This window comes from Saimiri boliviensis, chromosome 13 (genome assembly GCF_048565385.1).
Source record: "Saimiri boliviensis isolate mSaiBol1 chromosome 13, mSaiBol1.pri, whole genome shotgun sequence".
Taxonomy (NCBI): Eukaryota; Metazoa; Chordata; class Mammalia; order Primates; family Cebidae; genus Saimiri; species Saimiri boliviensis.
This window is the reverse complement of record NC_133461.1, coordinates 43,121,476-43,142,440: the sequence shown is the minus strand read 5'-3', so window position 1 is coordinate 43,142,440 and position 20,965 is coordinate 43,121,476. Positions and strand designations below refer to the sequence as shown.

Sequence of the window (20,965 nt, the reverse complement as noted above, 5' to 3'; positions counted from 1 at the left end):
ACTCCTAACCTGAAACTAGGAGGAATAGAGATTTTCTCCCAACTCCTCTGTAAAGAGAGGGACAAACTCTGTCCCTCTCCCTTTTATTCACACCCCGACAGCATCCTTTACTCGTGAAGTATCTTTTGCAATATTTGCTGAAAGCCTTTTGACTAGAAATGCTGTTTTCTTTAGACTGAAGTAGAACAAAGCATTTCATACAAATAAACCTATCAGTTCTATTGATAATGATGTAACTTGCTTTTCTTCAGTAAATGGAAAAGAGAATCTGAAGAAGAATAAAATTTGCTAAGAGTATCTGCAGATCAGAATCTGAAAGCTCATTTAACCTTCATTTCCCTCTTTGGAGAGAATTGTAATCATGCAAAAAAAAGTTGGTTCTTACATTTTCCTGCTGATATTCAAAGGGAATTTAGAAATAGACCTTTTCAGTAAATTTAGTATTGTCCTTTATGTCACAATGTTAAGGATGGCAACACCTCTCATTGTTATAGGAGGTTCTCTTTTGCCAGATAAACTAGTGTTAACCTTTAAGAGGACTGATTCTTTAATTTGTTGCTGCTTTTTTTTCTTTCTCCATATTGTGAATAGTTATTAATACTATGATGAATTTGCTTGGAGGGTGAGTGAGGAAAATATAAAAAATAATACAGATTAACTATAAATTTTAGAATTATATAATTGTGAAACACTAGAGGGTTATTCTAAAATCTTTTTGATGAAATCCAGCTTCTCACCTTGATTAGTACTAGCAAAGCCATATTTCTACTCTTGATCAAATGTGTCCCTTATAGAGTATTTGTGCAAAGCATGACATAAGCATGGATTTGCAGCTGTTTCATAGCCACTGTGAAGTTTCTTGGCTCTACTCCACAGCACTGTGTCCATGTTTCAGGAACTCTTTTCAAGTATTGTGAATGCGGAAGGAGGCCACTTGTGGAATGATTTACTTTACCCAGAGTTGAGTATTTTGTGTGCAGAATGTGAAGCTGCTGTTCAGCTGGTTGTGTCCAAGTGTAAGTGAGCGGCCAAAGAAACTTTTTGGGGGGCTTGTCATCCAGCCACAAAACTTACCCTCTGTGGAACTTTGCATGTCCTAACCATCAATAGGAAATAGCAATGCTCTAACTCAGGTGTCCCCAAACTACGGCCCCACAGGCCGCATGCGGCCCCCTGAGGCCATTTATCCGGCCCCCTGCCACACTTCAGGAAGGGGCACCTCTTTCATTGGTGGTCAGTGAGAGGAGCACAGTATGTGGCGGGCGGCCCTCCAACGGTCTGAGGGACGGTGAACTGGCCCCCTGTGTAAAAAGTTTGGGGACGCCTGTTCTGACTCTTTATTTCTTCCAGCCAATAATTCCCTGTGAATTTTAGCTGATATTTTAATGAGCTTAAAACATTGTGATTCTGACTTTAATGATGTAATCTGATTATAATTAAAGCAGTTGTAAAGATGAGACAGTCATGGCTGAATGTTCCCAGCTCTGTCTCCTCATCCTGGAAGGACAGGGACTCAGAGGTAACAGCTCAGATACTATTAACATTTACATTTATATCATCAGAATTCATTTCACTAAATTGCAGTCCTCTCTGTAGCTTTTTAATAAAGAAAGCTGAAGTTATTTTCAAATGGTAGCTTAGAAGTCTAGCCGTTCCACTAAACATAGTTCAATGGAATAATCAGATGTAGTAATAGATTCTTCCAAGAGTGTTTATGAAGAATTCAAAATAAAAGTGCTTATAGATTCTTCTCTTTGTTTACCAAGTACAGAGTAAGCTCTGCTTATGCTGATACTGGGTGGCAAAACTAACACTCCAGGTTAGGCCGTAACCAAATTCAATCTTATTCTTTCTATACATGGTGGGGGATACGTTTCTAAAGGTAGTTAGGAGTTTTTGTTTGTTTGTTTTTTGAGATGGAGTCTTGCTCTGTTGCCCAGGCTGGAATGCAGTGGTGCAATCCCGGTTCACTGCAACCTCTGCCTCCCGAGTTCAAGCAATTATCCTGCCTCAGCCTCCCGAGCAGCTGGGACTACAGGCGTGCACCACCGCACCTGGTTAATTTTTGTATTTTTAGTAGAGACAGGGTTTCACCATATTGGCCAGGCTGGTCTTGAACTCCTGACCTTGTGATCCACCTGCCTCAGACTCCCAAAGTGCTGGAATTACAGGTGTGAGCCACTGTGCCTTGCCAGGTAGTTAGGTTTTATAGTGGCTAAAGAAAAACTTAGATTTTTGTCTTGAAATGATAGTGAACAACTGAAGACTTCTAAAAATGAAAGGAGGGAAGATAGAGCTGGTGGTGAGATGTGAGTTGATTGTGAAGCAAGGAAACCTCTCTAGGTATGAGGAAGGAGTATGTCTGAAGCAGGGTGTGAGCAGCAGGAGAGGAAAGAACGAGATATACATGTCCCTCTGTGAAATGAAAAGGTACAATGTCTAAATCGGACAGAAAACATTCTGAGGATTCAAAACAAAGTGCTGGCTATGAGTTCAGCTCAAGCAGGAGATCTGGAGAGGGAGCCAAGTAGGAGAGAAGCTTCTTCATTAAATGTACTGTGTATTGTCTAAACCAATGGCCACAACCTAATTTCTACACATGCCTCTGACCTGCTTATTCAGTAAGTGAGAGAATGCAGCGATGAATATAGACACCACACCATTGGCTCACATTTTTACAAGGTACTTCTGTTAACCTGAATGGAAATTGTATTTTATTTATTTATTATTATTTTTTCTTTTAGTTGCTTCCATGGCAACCCTCCCCAAAGAAAACAGGCACAGTCTGCAGAGGCCTGCCTGTTCTTTTCTGTTGATGTTTGTCACTACCACATGGGGTCAGGTTTGTTCTTTCTCTCCAAAAATATTTGCTAGCTCTGCAGAAAAATTGCTGTTGCCCTAAACACTTTACCTGCATCTGTACCCCGCTGTTCCTGTGCCAAGGTGACTAGGGACCTTCTGTGTGGCTTTGGCATCCTTCAGGGTTCCAGATATAAAGTGAAGGACAGATTCCCCATACTCTCAAATTCCCATGCCAACTTGGGGCATGGCTGGGGCAGAGTCCCTCTTCAAGGACACTTACCAGCTTTTAATACATCTCTAACCAGTCATGAGGTCTTGTGGCTTATGGCGTGAACTGTAGGTTGAGTCTTTTAAAGATCTTAAGCTGTTGATACTTGAACATGAGGCTCATAAACTTTTCTTCAGGTTAGTCTCTGCCATGGGCTTACAAGTCGATTTTGATACTCAGAACTTGAGCAATGATTCTTTTCTTCTTCTCTTGAGTTTCCTGCCCCATGCTGAGGACACAGGGAGTAAAGAAGGTTCAGCAAGTGTGTGTGGCAGGTTTTCCAACGTGGGTTACCACAATGTCTTCCATCCCACAAGTTCTTCTTGCAGTGTGAGATTGACATTCCTCCTGGTTAGGTTACCAGTGATGCTGATAGCCCTTCTTTTTGAATCTGGGTGGACCTTTTTGGCAACCCTGACCAGCACAGTACAATGGAAATGATGCTCTCTGACTTCCAAGATGAGGTTTTAAAACTGCCATGGCCTTCTGCCTGCTCATTAGGGCCGATTGTGCTAGAAACTGAGCCGCCATGCTGTGAGAAGCCCGGGCCACATGGGGAAGCCTTGCATAGGTATTCCAGCTATAGCCCCAGCTGAGGCCCCAACTAAAAGGCAATATCAGCCAACAGTCATGAGACTGAGGAAGTCTTTATGATGACTTCAGTAGTCAGTGACCTTCCAACCATAGCTACATGAGAGACCATGGGTGACAACCACCTAGCCAAGCCCAGCCAACCTCCAGAATGACAAGAGATAATAAAATGATTGCTGCTCTTTTAACCCACCAAGTTTGGAGTCACAATAGAGAACCAACAGGGTTTTTCTGTTATCTGTTAATGAGTAACAGACTACCCCAAAACTTATTAACTTAAAATAACCATTTGTCATACATCATGGTTTTGTGGACCAGGGATTCAGGAAGGTCTTGGCTAGGCAGCTCCTTTCCGATCTGTACATCCATAGAGTGTCAGCTGTGGTGGGTAGAGATGCAGGGTACTTCAGTGACATATTTGAAGCCTTGGTACTCTTTGTGGTCTCTTCCTTCTCTCTTCCCCTCCATCTCCATGTGTCCCATCCTCTGGGCCTCTCCACGTGGTTGGCACTTACCCCAGGGTAGCTGAACTTCTCACAGGGCAGCATGGTGGTTCCAGGGTAGCTGAACTTCTCACAGGGCAGCCGACCTTTAAGAGACTATGGCAAAAGTTGCCTGTCATTGTAAGGTCTAGGTCAAGAACTGGTTGGCATCATTTCTACCAAAATCTATTGATCAAAGCTGCCATGGTGATTCAAAGGGAGGAGAAATAAATCCAACCTTTAGAATGGAAGAGGAAAAAAAAACATGGTCACGGGGACAAGGCAGGAACCTAGGTTTATACCTCAAAATGTTACCTTGTAAATCTTATCCCTGTTTTGTGGATGAATAAGCTAAAGCTAGAGAAGTTAAGTGATTTGTCCAAGGTTAAACACCTTTAAAGCACCTGGATTCAAATCCAAAGCATAGTAATCCAAACCATGAACTCTGAATTTTGTTACTCTGTACAAAATATGTAAATATATAATGTATATGATATTTTCTTAATTCCTCAGTACTACCTTTTATAAGGAAGATACCATCCCCCAACATCCCAAACACATACACATTACTGCTCTAATTTTAGAAAATCCTAGAGAACTATTCTAAATGACCTGATTTGGGTCATAGGCCTATCCCTGAATCAATCCTCAGGATCAGGAGGATGGAATAATTATATTTAGCAAGCTCTGCCAGAACCACAAGGTTTGAAGAAATATTTCCCAAAAGAGGGAGGAACAAACAAAATAATATTCACTGTGCATGCTCTTTATACTACATGCCATTATTTCTCATTCAGCATTCCATTGCATCATTGAAGGCTGATAGGATCTGCCCCAAAGAGACTGAAATTATAGGCTGGTGGGAAGGGTTTGAAGATACGCTATGTAGAGAAATTGATTCCAAGCATCGATTCTAGATCTATCAGCTGACTATTGACTCATTATGTCTCACATATTAAGACTGAGACCTCTGGTTTTCCTAGGGATCTGATTATTTTATGTAGAAGTTCAATGGAAGCTTCTTAAAGGAGGCCCATTATATTTTCATATGCTACTCTGCAGTTGGACCCTTTGGCTCCACTTTCTATAGATGTTGAGTCCATGTGAATTGAGAACAGGAAGATGCTTGGCATTCTAAGCACTTGAGGAAAGAAAGCATAAGCTCTACTGAAAACATTTCTGATGGAAACAGTCTTACTTCATGATCTCCAGTTGCATGTTTTTCCTAATCAAATAAGCTGCTTTAATTTTCTTTTTAAAAATTTTATTTGGATGAGGTCAGAAAATGAGGAATTTCTCTTCCATTACTCACACTGCTTTCCAGCTGCCGGCCTCATGTTCCCTTGACACGCTGTCGAGGAGCCATCCACAAGCCATAGCTCTGCCGTGGTACACACCAGACTTGACAGAAGTTCCAGGCTCAGGACCCTTCCTTCCAATGTCCCTGGCTGCCACTTGATGGCCTGGGTTCTGAGTGGCTCTGGAACTCTGGAGGTCCCTGGTACCTGATAGAATGACCATTTCCCCACTTTCTCCTGGCTTCCTTTGTGTTTATATTAAGGAGTTGCCACTCAGCTTGCACTCTTTAATATCAAAGTCAGAAATAAAGCCCAGCAAGTTAGTTAATTTTTGAGAACCCTAAGGAAATCTTCTCCAGAAAGCTCCTGAATCGGCAAGATTATTTATTTGTTAGCAGTACTTGGAGTCTCTTCATTTTTCTTGCCACCCAACTGAGCCCAAGGTGCCTTTTAATCCCTTTTAGCTGTCTTATCCAGTCACTTCAACAAGATGCATTTTATTTTAAGATGGAAATAAAATAGAAAAAGGAAATAGAGAAATTTCATAAAATTGGTCATAGACACATTTTAATGAGAGCACTCAAATAGACGTGTCTGTAGCTGGATGGTTGAATTAGAACAGTCTTAGCATAGTGAAAATGAAAGCAGATTATAGCTTTCAATACAAATACCAAAAAAAAAAAAAAAAAAATGCCTGTGGTTTCCTTTCCCTCCAGAAGGTATCAAAGAAATGGACATTGCTAGCTGAGGCTTACTGAAAAATAAAATAGCTAATCACTATAAATAAAGATAAGAAAATCATTTTTTTCTCTATCAATCACATATACTGCTAACCCCAAATGCTAGCATTTCTTCCTCCTTCCCCCACCCTTTTTCTTAACCGTAATTTACAACTCCTATCCCTCCATTTCTTCCAATCTCTTATCCCCTGGATATTCCTATCCTGTACAGCCTCCCAACCCTTGTTCCTTTTTCCCTCTGTCTCCCAGCCTTTTTACGGCTTTATTTCCTTGCTGCCTATGTGGAAGCACAGTTTTATGGCAGCAGTCTCTTCCCTCTGCATCCATCTGCTATCTCATCTCTGCCCCTCCCCACTCTGGATTCTGCATTCTTCCTTCCAGGTTAATCAGACCTCAGTGGAAGATAGACTGAGCTAGCGAAGAAGAATGACATGTGTGACATCTGGCAAGTGTGTTTGTGCCCAGCTCTACCATTTCCTGTTGGTGATCTGGCTAAGTTATTGAACTGGTTACCTCCTCGGACAAATTCTGACAAACGGGACTTAGAATAACCCCTTTCTGGTGAGAATAAAATACCTCCTCATTGTTAAACATAGCACTTGGCCCATAAAAAGTATTCAAATATTAGATGTTGCTATTAAAGGGATTAGAGAGTATTCCACATCTCTGCTGCCACTGCAAACACTCCTGCAAATGCCTGGTTTCTAACTTTGGTTTTAAGCCAAAGTCTTTACAACAGACTTTCAAAGCCCTACACATTCTGGTTTCTCTGTGATCCTTCAGACCTCAACTTCTGCGACTATTTCTCCCATCCCCGCAATACGCACACATTCACATTCACTGTGCTGCATACATATGACCTGACTTTCTTATTGTTTCTTGAACAAATCATGCTTCTACCTCAGGGCCTTTGCACCTTCTGTTGTCTCTGCCTGAAACATTCTTCTGATATGACAGGCCTGTGTCCCTCACCTCCCTCGGGTCATTGCTTAAAGATTATCTTCTCAGGAATGTCTACCCTGGTCACCCCATTTAAAATTACGGTACCTTTCCTCTGTATTCCACGTCCTCCTTCCTTGCTTTAATTGTCTCTATAGCATTTGCCACCATCTGGCACACTACATAGTTTACTTATTGTCTGTCTTCTGACCCTATCACATACACTTGCTCACATACTCAAGTGAAAATTCAGGGAATATTTTTCTACAAATTTCTGCATCTTTGGTGCCTAGAATTGTTCCTAGCACATAAGAATTGCTCGATAAATATTTATAGAATGAATGATTGAGGCCTAATTCAAATATTACTATCTTAGTGAAGCTTTTCTAGTATCCCCAGGCCTGGTTACTTTCTTTGCTATATTCCTAATACTTAATGCATTCTTATATTATAACAGTTATCACATTGTATTTTTATGGAAAACATATTTCAAGCTCTTAAATTTAGCCAGATGGTATAATTCAAAATCACATTTTTATTTAATAACTGAAACCTCACATTGTACAGATTTGATTGATTGCAGGAATCATAATGTTCTGAGTGTTTTTAAACTGCATTCACATCATGTCCTATGAGTTATTCTACAAAAGTAAATCCAAGCTTGAGAAAATCTAAGAAAAAGCAAATTGGAAATAAATTCCAACACAGAAATCTTATGTCATGCAATGGCATGTTCTGTGTTTTAACATCATCATGGACACCTTGATATTTTGCTAGCAAGTAAGAGACTAAAATTCTGCCTTTGAGCACAAATAATCTGCAAAGACAGGTAATCTCGAAAGTCAATTCCAGTGGAGCATACCTCTGCATGTTGGTTTTGAAGAGGGCTGTCTTCATTTGGAGGAAAATATTATTCACCAATTTTTCTTAAATAAAATGCTATTACTTAATGCCAGGAGGTATTTGCATGTCATTAAATTCTCACCAGATCCAGAAGAACTAATAAAATCTTCCTATGCCTCTGGTTAAAGGTAGTGAGTAAGGGCCAATTTCAAATACATTTATATACCACTAGTGCAATTTCAGTGCCAGTACTACTAGCTGGCCAATCATGTGTTTATTCACTGTTATCATTTTGGGTGTGGAGCATATATTTCAGCCATTGATAAATAATGTACCTGCCATTCCCAACTGGAAAATATCTTAAAATACACACATGGGAGAAATGGCTTGTCCCAAGTCAGCAGAGGTGACTGCTAAGTGGAATCTTCCATCTGTATTTGAGGTGATAATGATCTAAGGAAGCCCCCATCTAAGGCGGTGTGACAGCTGTGAATGTCTTTGACAGCAGTGATTATCAGCTTCAGTGAACACATTTTTAACCTGAGAAAGGCATTTACAATGAGTAGGTGTTTCTGGGATTGAATCAAGATTAACATTCATTCCTGGCTAGTGAATTCATATCTTCTCTGCTATTATAGTTTACAGTTTCTCAACTCTAAAGCAATGCAAAAATCTCTGTTCTAGATGAATCATATGTGTTGGAGAAGTGGAGGGACGATGATTTCTGTCAATAAGAAATTATTTGTGCTCTCTGGCCTAAGTTCTAAGAGAAACATGACTGTGCTATAACCTAGGGACTTAAAATTTGAGTTAATACAGGGGTTCAGTCTTCCTCGATTGCACCTGTGTGCTAGGACTTCTTGCTGGTTTCATTTCTGCTCCCTCTTCTCATGCTTCTGGCTGTGTGTCCTCCGGGTCCATTTTAGAAATCCAGCTCTCCAAATAGGCACTTTAAACATTTGTTTTATTTTGGTTTTGGTGGATCTAGACCTCAAGGGGCCCAAAAGAAGGATGAATTCATCTGATGCCTAACAGTTGGTCATTAATTAACACGTCCTTTCTGTATTGCTGGGAGCTTTTTAGTACAAATACTTGCTGATTTCCATTAGTTGCATATACTTTGATACATCCTTGATTTAGTACATCTCTTCCTGGAATATCTTGCTTCAGTCATAAAATTCATGTTTTTATGAAAAATTGCAGGGCCTCCTACCTGTTGAAAGATTTCATCATTTTCTTCAGTAGAAATTGATGTGTCTGACCTGAAACCCAGCCTCTTAAAAATATCTTTAAGAACAACTTCTCAAATCTAGTAAACATAACTCTTTCCTTATCTGATTTATTCTCTCTTTGATGTGTGGCCTTAGAAACCTCTCCCTCCTTTGTGAGACCTGCTTCTCCTTTGGGCCCACTGAAATCACTCCTTCCTGTGATTTGCCCTGCTAGGCAAAACCCTTCCCAGTCTCTTTCTGCAGGTTTCTCTTGTAACATCGGCCTTTAAAGAGATTTATCTCAGGTCTTCTCTTTCTTCTTGAATGAGAGCACTCACAGCTGCAATGACCACCTGTTGTATAACTTCCCCCAAGTAATACATATCTCCAAGTCGAACACATCTCATCAGATTAAGACCTATATATTCCCTTATTCCACAAATACTTAGTGAACCACCCACACTACATGCTAGTATTAACCATTAGTATGTTCTGTAGGTACTTCCCTATGTCCAAAACACATTTTGAGAAACTTTCTTCCAGAAGAACAATTTAATCTGCATTCCTTAGTTTGATAAATGGTACCATTATCTGCTTGGTCACCCAAGCCATAAACTTGGGATTCATTTCAGATGTCTCTTTCTCCTTCATTACCCACTTTTAACTCCCACAAAAAATCACATCTACATCCAATTAGTCATCAAATCCTGAGTTATACACTATGAATTCTACAATTTCTTGCCTCTGTCTTAGTTTAGGGTCTTCAAAATGAGTCAAAAAAGTGATGAAGACCTAAACTGCTTCTTCAATATATCCATCATACTGCTGCCAGCATCAGACTTTTTTGTTAGGATGCAAGTGTCACCGTAAGTTTCCCTTCCTACAGTACTTTGTGGTTCCAGATCACCTTCAGAATTAAGATCAAGCGCCTTAGCTTGGCCATGAGCCCTTTCTGCACCTTCACCCTTGCCCCAACTCCTGCCACTGTGTTCTCTGTCCATACTAAATAGCCTGCTGTTTCCCAGAAATGTTATAATCTTTCCTACCTCTGTATGTGGGAATAGCTGCTTGAAAGCCCTTTATCTTCCCTCTACCCTGCCATTCCTCTTTTAAATGACAATATAATGCTTACCCTAATGAATATAGGTTACAATGGATATAGGATGTAATGGATATACAATATGATGCCTATCCTAATGGATAAGCATGTGAACTTTGGGACTAAGAAAACCTAATATCCAATCCTGGATGAGTTGCTTCTCTTTAAACTTAATGTTTTCTCATTAGGGTTGCTGTGAGAATCAAATAAGATGGTATTTGTTGAATAAATGAATGGATTATATATTCACTGAATGCCTACTATCCGCCAGGTCCTAGTCTAGGAACTGAAGCTAGAGTGGTGAACAAAACTATTTTCTGTCTGGTGCATAGAAAATGAACTATAAAGATAAAGGTTGCTATTGTTATTATTCATCTGAGATTTTAGGTGTACTTTTCAGACCTACTTCCAAGTCTCCATTCTTAGGTCCTCATCTATGGTCCCCTACCACTTGTGTTGTCACCATCACTGACAATTATTTTTACCATTGCTCACCTACAACACTGGGAATTGCTTAAAGTGAAAGCCTGAGACTTTGTTTTTTTTAAACAGCTCCTAATACACAACAAAGCCAGTTTTCAGTTTCAAATGGATGAATGTTTTAGGGTACACCTATTATTTTTAAAAATAACCTCTACCACTTAACGAGCATTGCTATATAATCACTGGGTTAAGTGCTTTAAATACATTGGATAATGTAATCTCCATCTCCACAGCAGCACTACGGAGAAATCAGCATTATTACCCTACTTTATCGATGAGGAAACTAAATGTTAAAGATATAAAGTAGCCTGCCAAGGTCATAGAACCTGCATCTGGTGGAGTCGAGCCTAGGACCCAGGACCCCTCTTTAATGCTGATGCTTGGTGACAGAGCTATTTTCCAATGGGCAGTTGGAAGTGAAGGGCAATGGTCAGCACTATCTTTATTTTAGATATACCTGTGTGCATAAGACAAAACCTGAATCCACAGTCATATATACAAGGACAGTTTAGCTTAGTTGTTTTTTTTTTTTCCTCCTGCTTAGGATGACCTGGGTAATTCTCCCTACCCTGCTGGAGAGTGGGGAACCAGAAACAGTCTTAAACTTGCTAGTTTACAGCATTACTGCCTCTTCCATTTTAGATCACCTTTGGATGGCTTCACCTCTTGGGTGACTATTTGGTCTTGATATAACTCTCCTTTCCTTAGCCCCCCTGCAAGATGGTATCTGGAGGAATAGGTAAGTGGGACTTATAGAAACACAACAGGGTGGGGAAAGTAGGGACCTCCTGGTCTCATGCTGGTTCTTGGGCTTGTAATATGAGTCTGCTGAGGAGTCATTGGTCTGATCCCATCCATGGGCATTCTGCTGGTGGTCTATGCTGACCCCTACAGCTGTAGAATCTCTCTCTCTACAGGTGTGGCCCTGGTCCTGTTTAGATTCCTCAGAGCTGGCTATTTCTCGTATTTGGCTCTGTCTTAAATGTTCCATCTTGTGGACCCATTAAATATTGCTTTGCCTCTGCTGTAAAGATACTCCCTCCTGACACCGCCTACCACCACCACCATCACAAATTCAGATCTCCAATAGCCACATCTGCTCCACCTCTTGATTATCTCCTTATAGGGCAAATGGAAACTTCTAAATACCTCCTACATTGCATGCCAGCAAAAGAAGAGTCTGAGAGTAAAATTTAAGCCTAACCTTTCCTTAACCATACTAAGCCATTGATTTTAGTCTTTACTGTGATGAGGCTACACCTTGCTTGGTGTTGGGAAGCCCCTCTTTACAGCGTGGTTTCCTAGGGTCTGAAATTGGAAATGATGCAAAATTAAGTCCCTTAGGTTTGGGCTTTGCCTTCAGCCTTTCCAGTGTCTCCCTTCTGGCCCTTCTGGGATTTGAGCCTGGAGACCTGAAGCTAGGAAGCCCTGCCTTGTCTTCCTTTCATCCATTCTTCTTCTTCTTCTTTTTTTTTTTTGAGACACAATGTCACTCTATTGCCAGGCTGGAGTGCAGTGGTGTGATGTGGGCTCACTGCAGCCTCTGCCTCCCGGGTTCAAGCGCTTCTCCTGCCTCAGCCTCCTGATTAGCTGGGACTACAGGCACATGCTACCACGCCCAGCTAATTTTTATATTTTTAGTAGAGACAGGGTTTCACCATGTTGGCCAGAATGGTCTCCATCTCTTGACCTTGTGATCCTCCTGCCTCAGCCTCCCAAAGTGCTGGGATTAGCAGCTCCTGGCCCCGTTCATCCATTCTTTCAGTTGGGGCTGGAAAGAGAGGGTTCTTCCCTCATCCTTCCTGCATTTTCTACACTTTCCCTATATCATATCATTCTGCTTCCCAAAGTGGAATTTGTCCTCCCTTTCCCCTAGGGCTCAACTGGAAAATGGCTGCCAGGTAATCTGATTTATGAGGAGAGGAACAAAAACACATCTGTTTAATATTTTCAAATTATTACCCCTGTTACCCCTGCATCTCAGAGGGTAATCGCTGGTCTCTGGAGTTCTGTGGGTCCCTTTATAGTAGTGTGACTCAGAGTAGTCTTAGAGGAAGATTTACAGGGCCCTTAGGACCCTTCACCTGACTCACAGCCCCTCCCTTTTTAGCCCATCAGCCCAAATTCTTGGCCATCATCCCATCCCTTCCTTCATGAGCAGACTAGAAACAAAGTAGGTGTGTTCTCTCCACAAAATTAGTTGGTATGATCAATGAACTATGCATTCAAATTCTGACAAATTTAGTCCCCACAATGACACAAATTATGTTTTACATATTACTTAAATACAGGATCATGAAAAAGTGATCTGTACTAAAGAACCTAGATTGACAGCATACTCTGAAGGCATTAAATATTTGATTTGTAGACTATGCCTTTCAATTTCAGACTGCCCCCCCCCCCAAAAAAAGGGAAGCTTTGTGAAATGGAACAAATTCACAAGGAAATTGAAAACAGTGGGTCAAGTAACAGAAACAGTTAAGAAGAAGCATGGGTCTTTGCAAGAATGACTACATTCTCATGCCCTTTTAGCTCACAGTGCAATGTGAAGCTTGGTGTGTATCTTTGGTATTTAGACATTCATCTGTGTAACTTGTAAATCTTAGGTCAGATTTGGATCGAACTGTATAAGAAAAAAAAAATCTTATGTAAAGTGAGATGTGGATGAAGAAATCAACTTGTGCACTATGAACTGGAGAAGCAAAAGATAAAATTATTAAAATAATAGCCCAAGAGGAGAGTATAAAATAGGAAGGAAAAAAAAGTAGGGCCTCTTGTTTGAGATTATCATTACCATCTGGGTTGTAAAACATTTGATTCTAATTCCAGAAACTCGATACCAGAAATAACTTATTTCCAGGGACATATGCTGAAGAATTGTCAGGAATGACAAAGTGTTTACTTGTTTTTAATATCTGTATCTCAAAATGATAAAGCTAATAAACCATACAATGATGTGAAGGAGTGAGCCATAGCTTAATACTTTCTGACACATATATTTATGCTGTGTCTTTCACACCCAAATTCTTCTTTCCTTTTCACCCTATAAAGGCCAGAGACTGGCCAGACACAGTGGCTCATACCACTAATCCCAGCACTTTGGGAGGCTGAGGAGGGTGGATCACGAGGTAAGGAGATCGAGACCAGCCTGGCCAATATGGTGAAATCCTGTCTCTGCTAAAAATACAAAAATTAGCTGGGTGTGCTGGTTGTATGCCTGTAGTCCTAGCTGCTCGGAAGGCTGAGGCAGGAGAATCGCTTGAACCCAGAGGTAAAGGTTGCAGATCTCACCATTGCACTCCAGCCTGGGCACCAGAGCAAAACTCTGTCTCAAAAAAAAAAAAAAAGAAAAGAAATTCAGAGACCACTGCCGATAAGCAGACAATCCTTCAAAATCTCCTCTCCTCTCTGGAGGACAGCACTGAACATATGCAGGGTCTTTGAATTTATGATCTAATCCATAGACTGCACAGTACTAGCAATTCTGTTCACAGCTGTCTTTTCACAACAGCCATATTGGAAGTACTCGATTCTTACTTTGATTTGTAGTATTTATTGAGCTCATATTACAGATCACTACCATCCAATCACATTGATAAAAGCATGTCACTTGGAAGCTCCAGTTCACCACTTTTAGGTGTGTGACCTTAAGCAATTTACTTACTCGTACTAGTTTACTCATCTTTAAAATGGGGAAAATAATACTATCTGTCACATAGCCAATATATTTGAAAACTGAATTGCAAGTATATTGAACAGCTTAAATATTAAGCACTTCCAAATACTAAATGAGGTGATCACTTGTGTAATTCAAATGGAAATAGAATAAATGGCAAGGAATTAATGACCTGTATCAGGAGGCAGCATAAAGAATTAGAATTGGGTTTTGGATAACTGATGTTCTAAAATGGTGGTTACCTTTATTCAAAAGAAAAAAGAAACCCTCTTTGCAGATTCCTTTGTACAGATGATCTCTTAATTTGCCACCTTTAATCCTCACATTATTAAAGGCTATATTGATTAGAAGGAAATACAACTTCCTTGTAGGTTTTTAGCTTTTTGGCTTGTTTTGGGGGAGATGTTTGCCGCTATTTGGAGGGGAGAAAGCCAGAAATTTTTATCTCTTAGTCTGATGCCTTTTCTACAAGCTGACCACCAGGTCCTTTTTAGGTTTTTCTGAAACCTGACCAAGCTTAATTGTCATGGCATAAAAACTGGGTATCGAAGGAGTTAAAGGGTCTCCCACACCCCTTTGCATGAATCCTTCTTTTGTGTACACAGCTGCAGTTGGAGCACGGGTCGGAAAGGAAATGGTTAGAGGAAGAGCTGGTTTTCAGACAAGGCGAGTCTGCTAGGGGGGGCTGCAGGGTGGCCTGGGGTTTTACATGCCAGATGTAGGCCTGCCCCGGTGCCTGCCTGGAGCTGCTGGCGTGGTCATGCCGCGGCCCTGTGCGAATTGAGGCGAGGTGATGAGTTAGCGGGTTGCCATGGCGACGGTCTGGCCACGTGATCAGGCTGCTGCTGCCGGCGCTCTGACGTCAGCGCCAGAGGGCGGGGCCGCAGGAGGGCGGGGCGCGAGCCCGATCTGGGAGAAGGCAGCAAGCGAGCAGGCGGCCGGCACGGTCTGTGTGGAGCAGAGAGCGAGCGGGAAGACGCAGCCACCTTCCTCAACAGCCAGCCCACAGCGGTTTGTTCCCCTTCTCGGGAGTGCGCCAATGCCTGGGCCGACCCAAACCCTGTCCCCAAATGGCGAGAACAACAACGACATCATCCAGGATAATAACGGGACCATCATTCCTTTCCGGAAGCACACAGTGCGCGGGGAGCGTTCCTACAGGTAATGGGGCTGGCACAGGAGCAGCGCCGGGGATCGCCGAGAGGGCGCGCGGAAATCCAGCCCGTTATATAATGGAGCAGACACTGCCTGCGACCCCTGCTGCAGGCATGCATTCGTGAAGGCGGTTGTGATTATTTGGTATCGGTTTCCATGTGTCATGTTGGGTTTGCATTGAGGCTCTGTGACTGCAGATGGAAAGCATTTTGTGAATAGGTTTGCTGCCTGCAAGGGGTCTCCCTCCATCTCTTTCCTTCCACACTGATAAAAATGCATGTTTCCCCTCCCTTGTCCAAAGGGAGACAGGCGGTAGCACTTCCTTTCCTCCTTCCCTTTTAGATTTTAAAGGAGCCATTAGGTAGCTGTGCCAAAAGGCAGAAAACGGGAAGATGGGGAGAAAAACGTTTGCGCTTAATCTGGAGAGTGTGCAGGAAAGATGGAATCCTCTAGATTAAGCTGCAGTCTGTGATGTTAAACCGCCAGATTGATGGAGCTTTGTAAGAATTCTGCTCGCTGATTGGTGCAGGGATTGACAGCAGAGGTCACAGTGTCAGACATTCACCAAAATTTTCTCCACAGAACCCTAGGTTTATTAGAAAGAGACTGGACTGCAAAGGACTTGAAAAAAACTGGGCGCTGTTTTGCATTTTTCTGAGGAGTTTATGACCATCGCTTGGGTGGGGGAGCCTTTCCTTCTTATTTACAGTAGGAAGGTAATTCCTGGTATTTTGCTGAGGTCTGTTTTGAGGATAGGACTGATCTTGGTCATTGTATTGTGAACCTTTTGATTCATGAGTTGACCTGTACGGTTGGCATCATTTTTACATTAACATATCTGGCAATATGTTCCAGTAGATAAGCTCATTAAAATTGTTTGCATTGTTTGATAAGGATAACAATGTAATGGAGAATGCAGCTAGAATCTTATGCAGCTCAAGGCCAGACTTGAAGGGAGACTGATAGCTTCAGTCATATTTCCTCCGAAGTTCTTTTGTACTGGGGTAGTTATTTTTAAATGTTACCTTGATAAATGCTAACAATGCTTTCACTTTGAGGCAGAGCATACATACCTCTAAAGCGCATCCTCTCAGCTAGTGAGCAACAGGAAATAACTCTTTTTTTCTTCTTTTAGAGCCTTCATCTAAACATTTAGATGGTACTATGGGTAGAATATTGTGTGTGTAAATGTTGCATATCATAAAATAGGATGAGAGAGTACCCCACTCCCTTTCTCTTTGGCCAAAGAAATACACTATTTCTTGACTCAAAAACAAAAATTTATAAGCAACCTTTGCCCTGTCGTCTCTGGCAGTTATGTAAATACTTGGAGTTAATTTTGGCTGTGCCCATGAGGTCACCAAAATCTCATGCCTTATGGTTCCAACTAATGTGTTGACATGGTATCCTTACAGATTTCAAGTGCTTGTTATTCTCTTAATGTAAATCAAAATTGGTCCACAAGTTCTGGGGCTCTCCTTTCAGACACGCTGTGATTGGAAATTTGGGCCTCTTCTCTTCTTGCTCCTCCACCTTGTTTTTCCTCTGTGACCATACCAAAGCCTAAAAATAAAATGTAAAAAAACTTGAAGCAATTTTAAATCTCACTTGTTTGAAGTGTTTTTATAGAAAGTAAATTTGAAGCCTTCATTTTCTTTCTTTTTTTTTTTTAAACGGAGCTATCTAACAGAATGGTTGTCAATGTGTGGAAGCCTTCATTTTCTAAATGATTTAATCCCTGCTGTATAGGTAGCAGTTGCTTTTAAGACAGATTTCGAATTTTACTACATGGGCCAAAGGAAGTTGACCGGTTGGGTTTTATTACTCATGTGAACTAATTTGAAATGGCAATGGAAAATCATTTGACAGAAAGGTTAAATGTTATGTTTTGGTGACAGATTATTGCTTTAAAATGAAGTTTTATTTACCTCTTTAATTCAATCCAGGCTACCATCTGCATTTCCTAAATTATTTCCAGTTTGCTTTTGGAGTCCCTGTAATGGTATTCAAAATTATGTAAAAAACAAAACTGAATTTTAATAAAGATATCATTGAACAAATTCTTAAGTCACTAAGAGCATCACTGCATTTGTATGTGATATAATAGAATTACTGGATGCTATAGTGAGAGGTGTCACAGGCTAAATGAAGAAGGAAGCCTCCCAAATTGCATTTGTCTTGTGTTATACAAAGGATGCACATGGAGACAGACACATTCGATGTTTTCCTTAGCCTGTTTTTCTTTCAAAGTGGATGTCCAGTGTAATAACTACCACTTATCTTTTTGAAGGGGCATAGGAAAAGGAAAAATGTGACACATTTTTCTATCCAGGAAGCATTCCACCATTATTTTGGCATCCCAAGACTGGAATAATAGAGCCGTTTAATTGCTGAGGAAACTTGGAAGGCATTGAAAGCTAGAGTAGAAATTTAACCAAATAAAAGTTTTGCTTTGGCTGTAGGTTTGGTGTAGCCCTCAATAATGAGATATGCCTGAAAGTTCTGGGTGGAGTCCCTTATGATGGGGTTGGCGTAGAGTGAGCCCAGTGCCCTGGCAAGATCAGAGGGAATTCTTTTCCTGGATCCTTTACTGACTCCCAGGTAGGCCCCCCACAGGTCCTTTATCTTAGGCTTTCTTTCCTTCTTTTTTTTGAGACAGAGTTTCTCTCTTTTTGCCCAGGCTAGAGTACAATGGCATGATCTCAGCTCAACCTCCACCTCCTGGGTTCAAGCAGTTCTCCTGTCTCACCCTCCCAAGTAACTGGGATTACAGGAGCCCACCACCACTCCCAGCTTATTTTGTATTTTTAGTAGAGACAGGGTTTCACCACGTTGGTCAGGCTGATGATCTATCAGTGATCTATCCGCCTTGGCCTCCCAAAGTTCTGGGATTGCAGGTGTGAGCCACCGCACTTGGCTTTAGGTTTTATTTTCTACTTTTATAAAAATGTCTAGCCCCTGTTCTTATAGAGATATTGTGAGGATAAACTCAGCGTTTAAAACAAATAATTTCCTAAGAGAGTTATGTCAACATAAGAATACTGTTGTTACTGAAAAAGGGCTCTTGCAGGAGCTCTTGGACAAGAACACGTTTCACCTTGCTGGCAGCACAGGTGAGAAGAGGAGAGAATAGCTAAAGGATAGGACAGTTCTCCTGAGCACCGTTAATGGGCAAGCAGTCACTCTTTGGAGAAGGAGACCTTACTGTTACAGCATTTGCACCAGATTGTTCATAAGTAAGTCAAATGTGGTTCCTGACCCACATCTCTTAACTCAGGTATCTGATAGTGTAAACAAAGCCCATTTTCACAGCATGGAACAGAGTGGGTGACAACTCATTATTGAAACTAGGGTACACCTTGATTATAAAAGCAAGTTTCCTTTAGAAAATTACCCGTCTTAATAATTTCAGTTGAAAAGAGTAAGTACAAGAATAGCTTAGCAGAGTCATGGAGACATGATTTCACTTCTGTGTTATCTCCTCGGCCTCAGCTTCCTCATTGTGTTTATGAATGCTAGAAATCTATATATTTTAAGAGCTGCTTAAAAAATAAATGTGGTGTGGGCCCTCCGAGATGACACTGTTTAATTCACAGAGTGAATGAGTCGTGCTCTGGATCTCCCTGGAGAGGATACTCCCCATAGCTCTGTTTCATGCAGATGTTAGTCGGAAATGAGATTTATTAACTGGCTGTCTGCCCACTGCATCTTTGTTTGTATACTCCAGGCTTTTAAGAATGAATGTATAAGTCTAGAGGACTATTTCCACATGGGTGTTTTGAGCATGGGACTACAGTAGCACATGTTTCTGAATACTTAAAAAAAAATTACTTGGCCCCAGGATTGTACAGAAAAGCAAAACTAAAATTTAAGCCTAAAGCTTTGGCCGTAACATCCAGCTTTGCCAGTTTTAAAAAACATACCGTTGTTAAGTAAAACAAAGAGAAATATAATATCGTGTATCGTGTGTGTGTGTGCATGTGTGTGTATAAAAGAGTTGTGAAAGTGTGTTCCATTCAGTAGAGTTTATTGTAACATGGCTCACTTTTTTTTTCTTTTCTTTTTTTTTTTTTTTGAGATAGAGTTTTGCTCTTGTTTCCCAGGCTGGAGTGCAATGGCGTGATCTCGGCTCACCGCAACCTCTGCCTCCTGGGTTCAGGCAATTCTCCTGCCTCAGCTTCCTGAGTAGCTGGGATTACAGGCACGCACCACCATGCCCAGCTGATTTTTTTGTATTTTTAGTAGAGACGGGGTTTCACCATGTTGACCAGGATGGTCTCGATCTCTTGACCTCGTGATCCACCCACCTTGGCCTCCCAAAGTTCTAGGATTGCAGGCTTGAGCACTGTGCCTGGCCTCATGGCTCACTTTTATCAGAACATAGACTTTATATCACATTCCCCCAAACAGCAGCTACAGATGGCAAAAGTCTAGGTTCATGTCTTTATGTATTTATTAGTATCATCTAGGTTTAATACTGTCAAAGGAGGTTTTCAAAAATAAATATTTTTGTCCTTACTATTTTTCTTAGTGTTTGTAAAAATCAGAAGATTAGGCTGGGTGCGGTGTCTCACACCTATAATCCCAGCACTTTGGGAGGCTGAGTCAGGTGGATCACGAGGTCAGGGGATCAAGGCCATCAACATGGTGAAACCCCCTCTTTACTAAAAATACAAAAAATTAGCAGCGTGTGCTGGGGTGCACCTGTAGTCCTAGCTACTTGAGAGGCTGAGGCAGGAGAATCGCTTGAACCCAGAAGGCGGAGGGTGCAGTGAGCCGAGATCATGCCACTGCACTGCAGCCTGGATGACAGAGTGAGATTCCATCTCAAAAAAAAAAAAAAAAAAAAAACAGAAGATTATTTGATGCTTTGGTATGTGCCCAACTCTGGAACTTCTTTTATGGATTTTCAGAGCTTCTGTTAACGGGATGGTCTTCTGGGTGCTTTTGCTTTGGGTAGAGAGGCTCATCCCAACAGCTGGTATCTGTTGACAGTGCTTATCTTAGAGCAGTGCTATGAGATTGTCCTCTGGAATTTACAAGGTTGATTTCCTTATGCAGCATCTTTTCTTTATTTATAGGGACCTCTTGGAGCTGCAGTGACGAATTCTTAAATAATTAGAAGGGGAATTATTAGTTATTATTAGAAAAATTATTGGAAATAATTTAAATATTCTGTTTGGTTTAGAGAATTAATTAATTGGACAAATATTTGAAAGTCTGCTCTGGCCAAGGTCTGTGCTAGATACCCCTTCAGGGATCTTGAGTCCTAGTAAAGTCAGATGGAAAACAGCGCATTTTGTAACAGACTTACACTGTTGTCAGTATTTTGCTTAGTCTGATGGCAAAAGTGGTTTGCACTTCCTGAACCCCCAGTG

At 41.2% G+C, this 20,965-nt stretch overlaps 1 protein-coding gene across 4 annotated transcripts in view; it reads left to right on the top strand.

Annotated features, from left to right (window-relative positions):
* Positions 1-20,965, top strand: part of MAPRE2 (microtubule associated protein RP/EB family member 2) — a 167,377-nt gene that overhangs the window by 45,456 nt on the left and 100,956 nt on the right. Inside the window, exon 1 of one of the 4 annotated variants that reach the window (XM_003924737.4) lies at positions 15,311-15,593. The exons of 2 other annotated variants lie outside the window; for them this stretch is intronic. In XM_003924737.4, coding sequence (XP_003924786.1) covers positions 15,472-15,593 — 122 coding nt within the window. In that variant the 5' untranslated portion in view covers positions 15,311-15,471. Of the gene's footprint in view, positions 1-15,310; positions 15,594-20,965 lie in introns of those variants that run through there. One more of the 4 variants, XM_010335438.3, reaches the window with a different exon arrangement.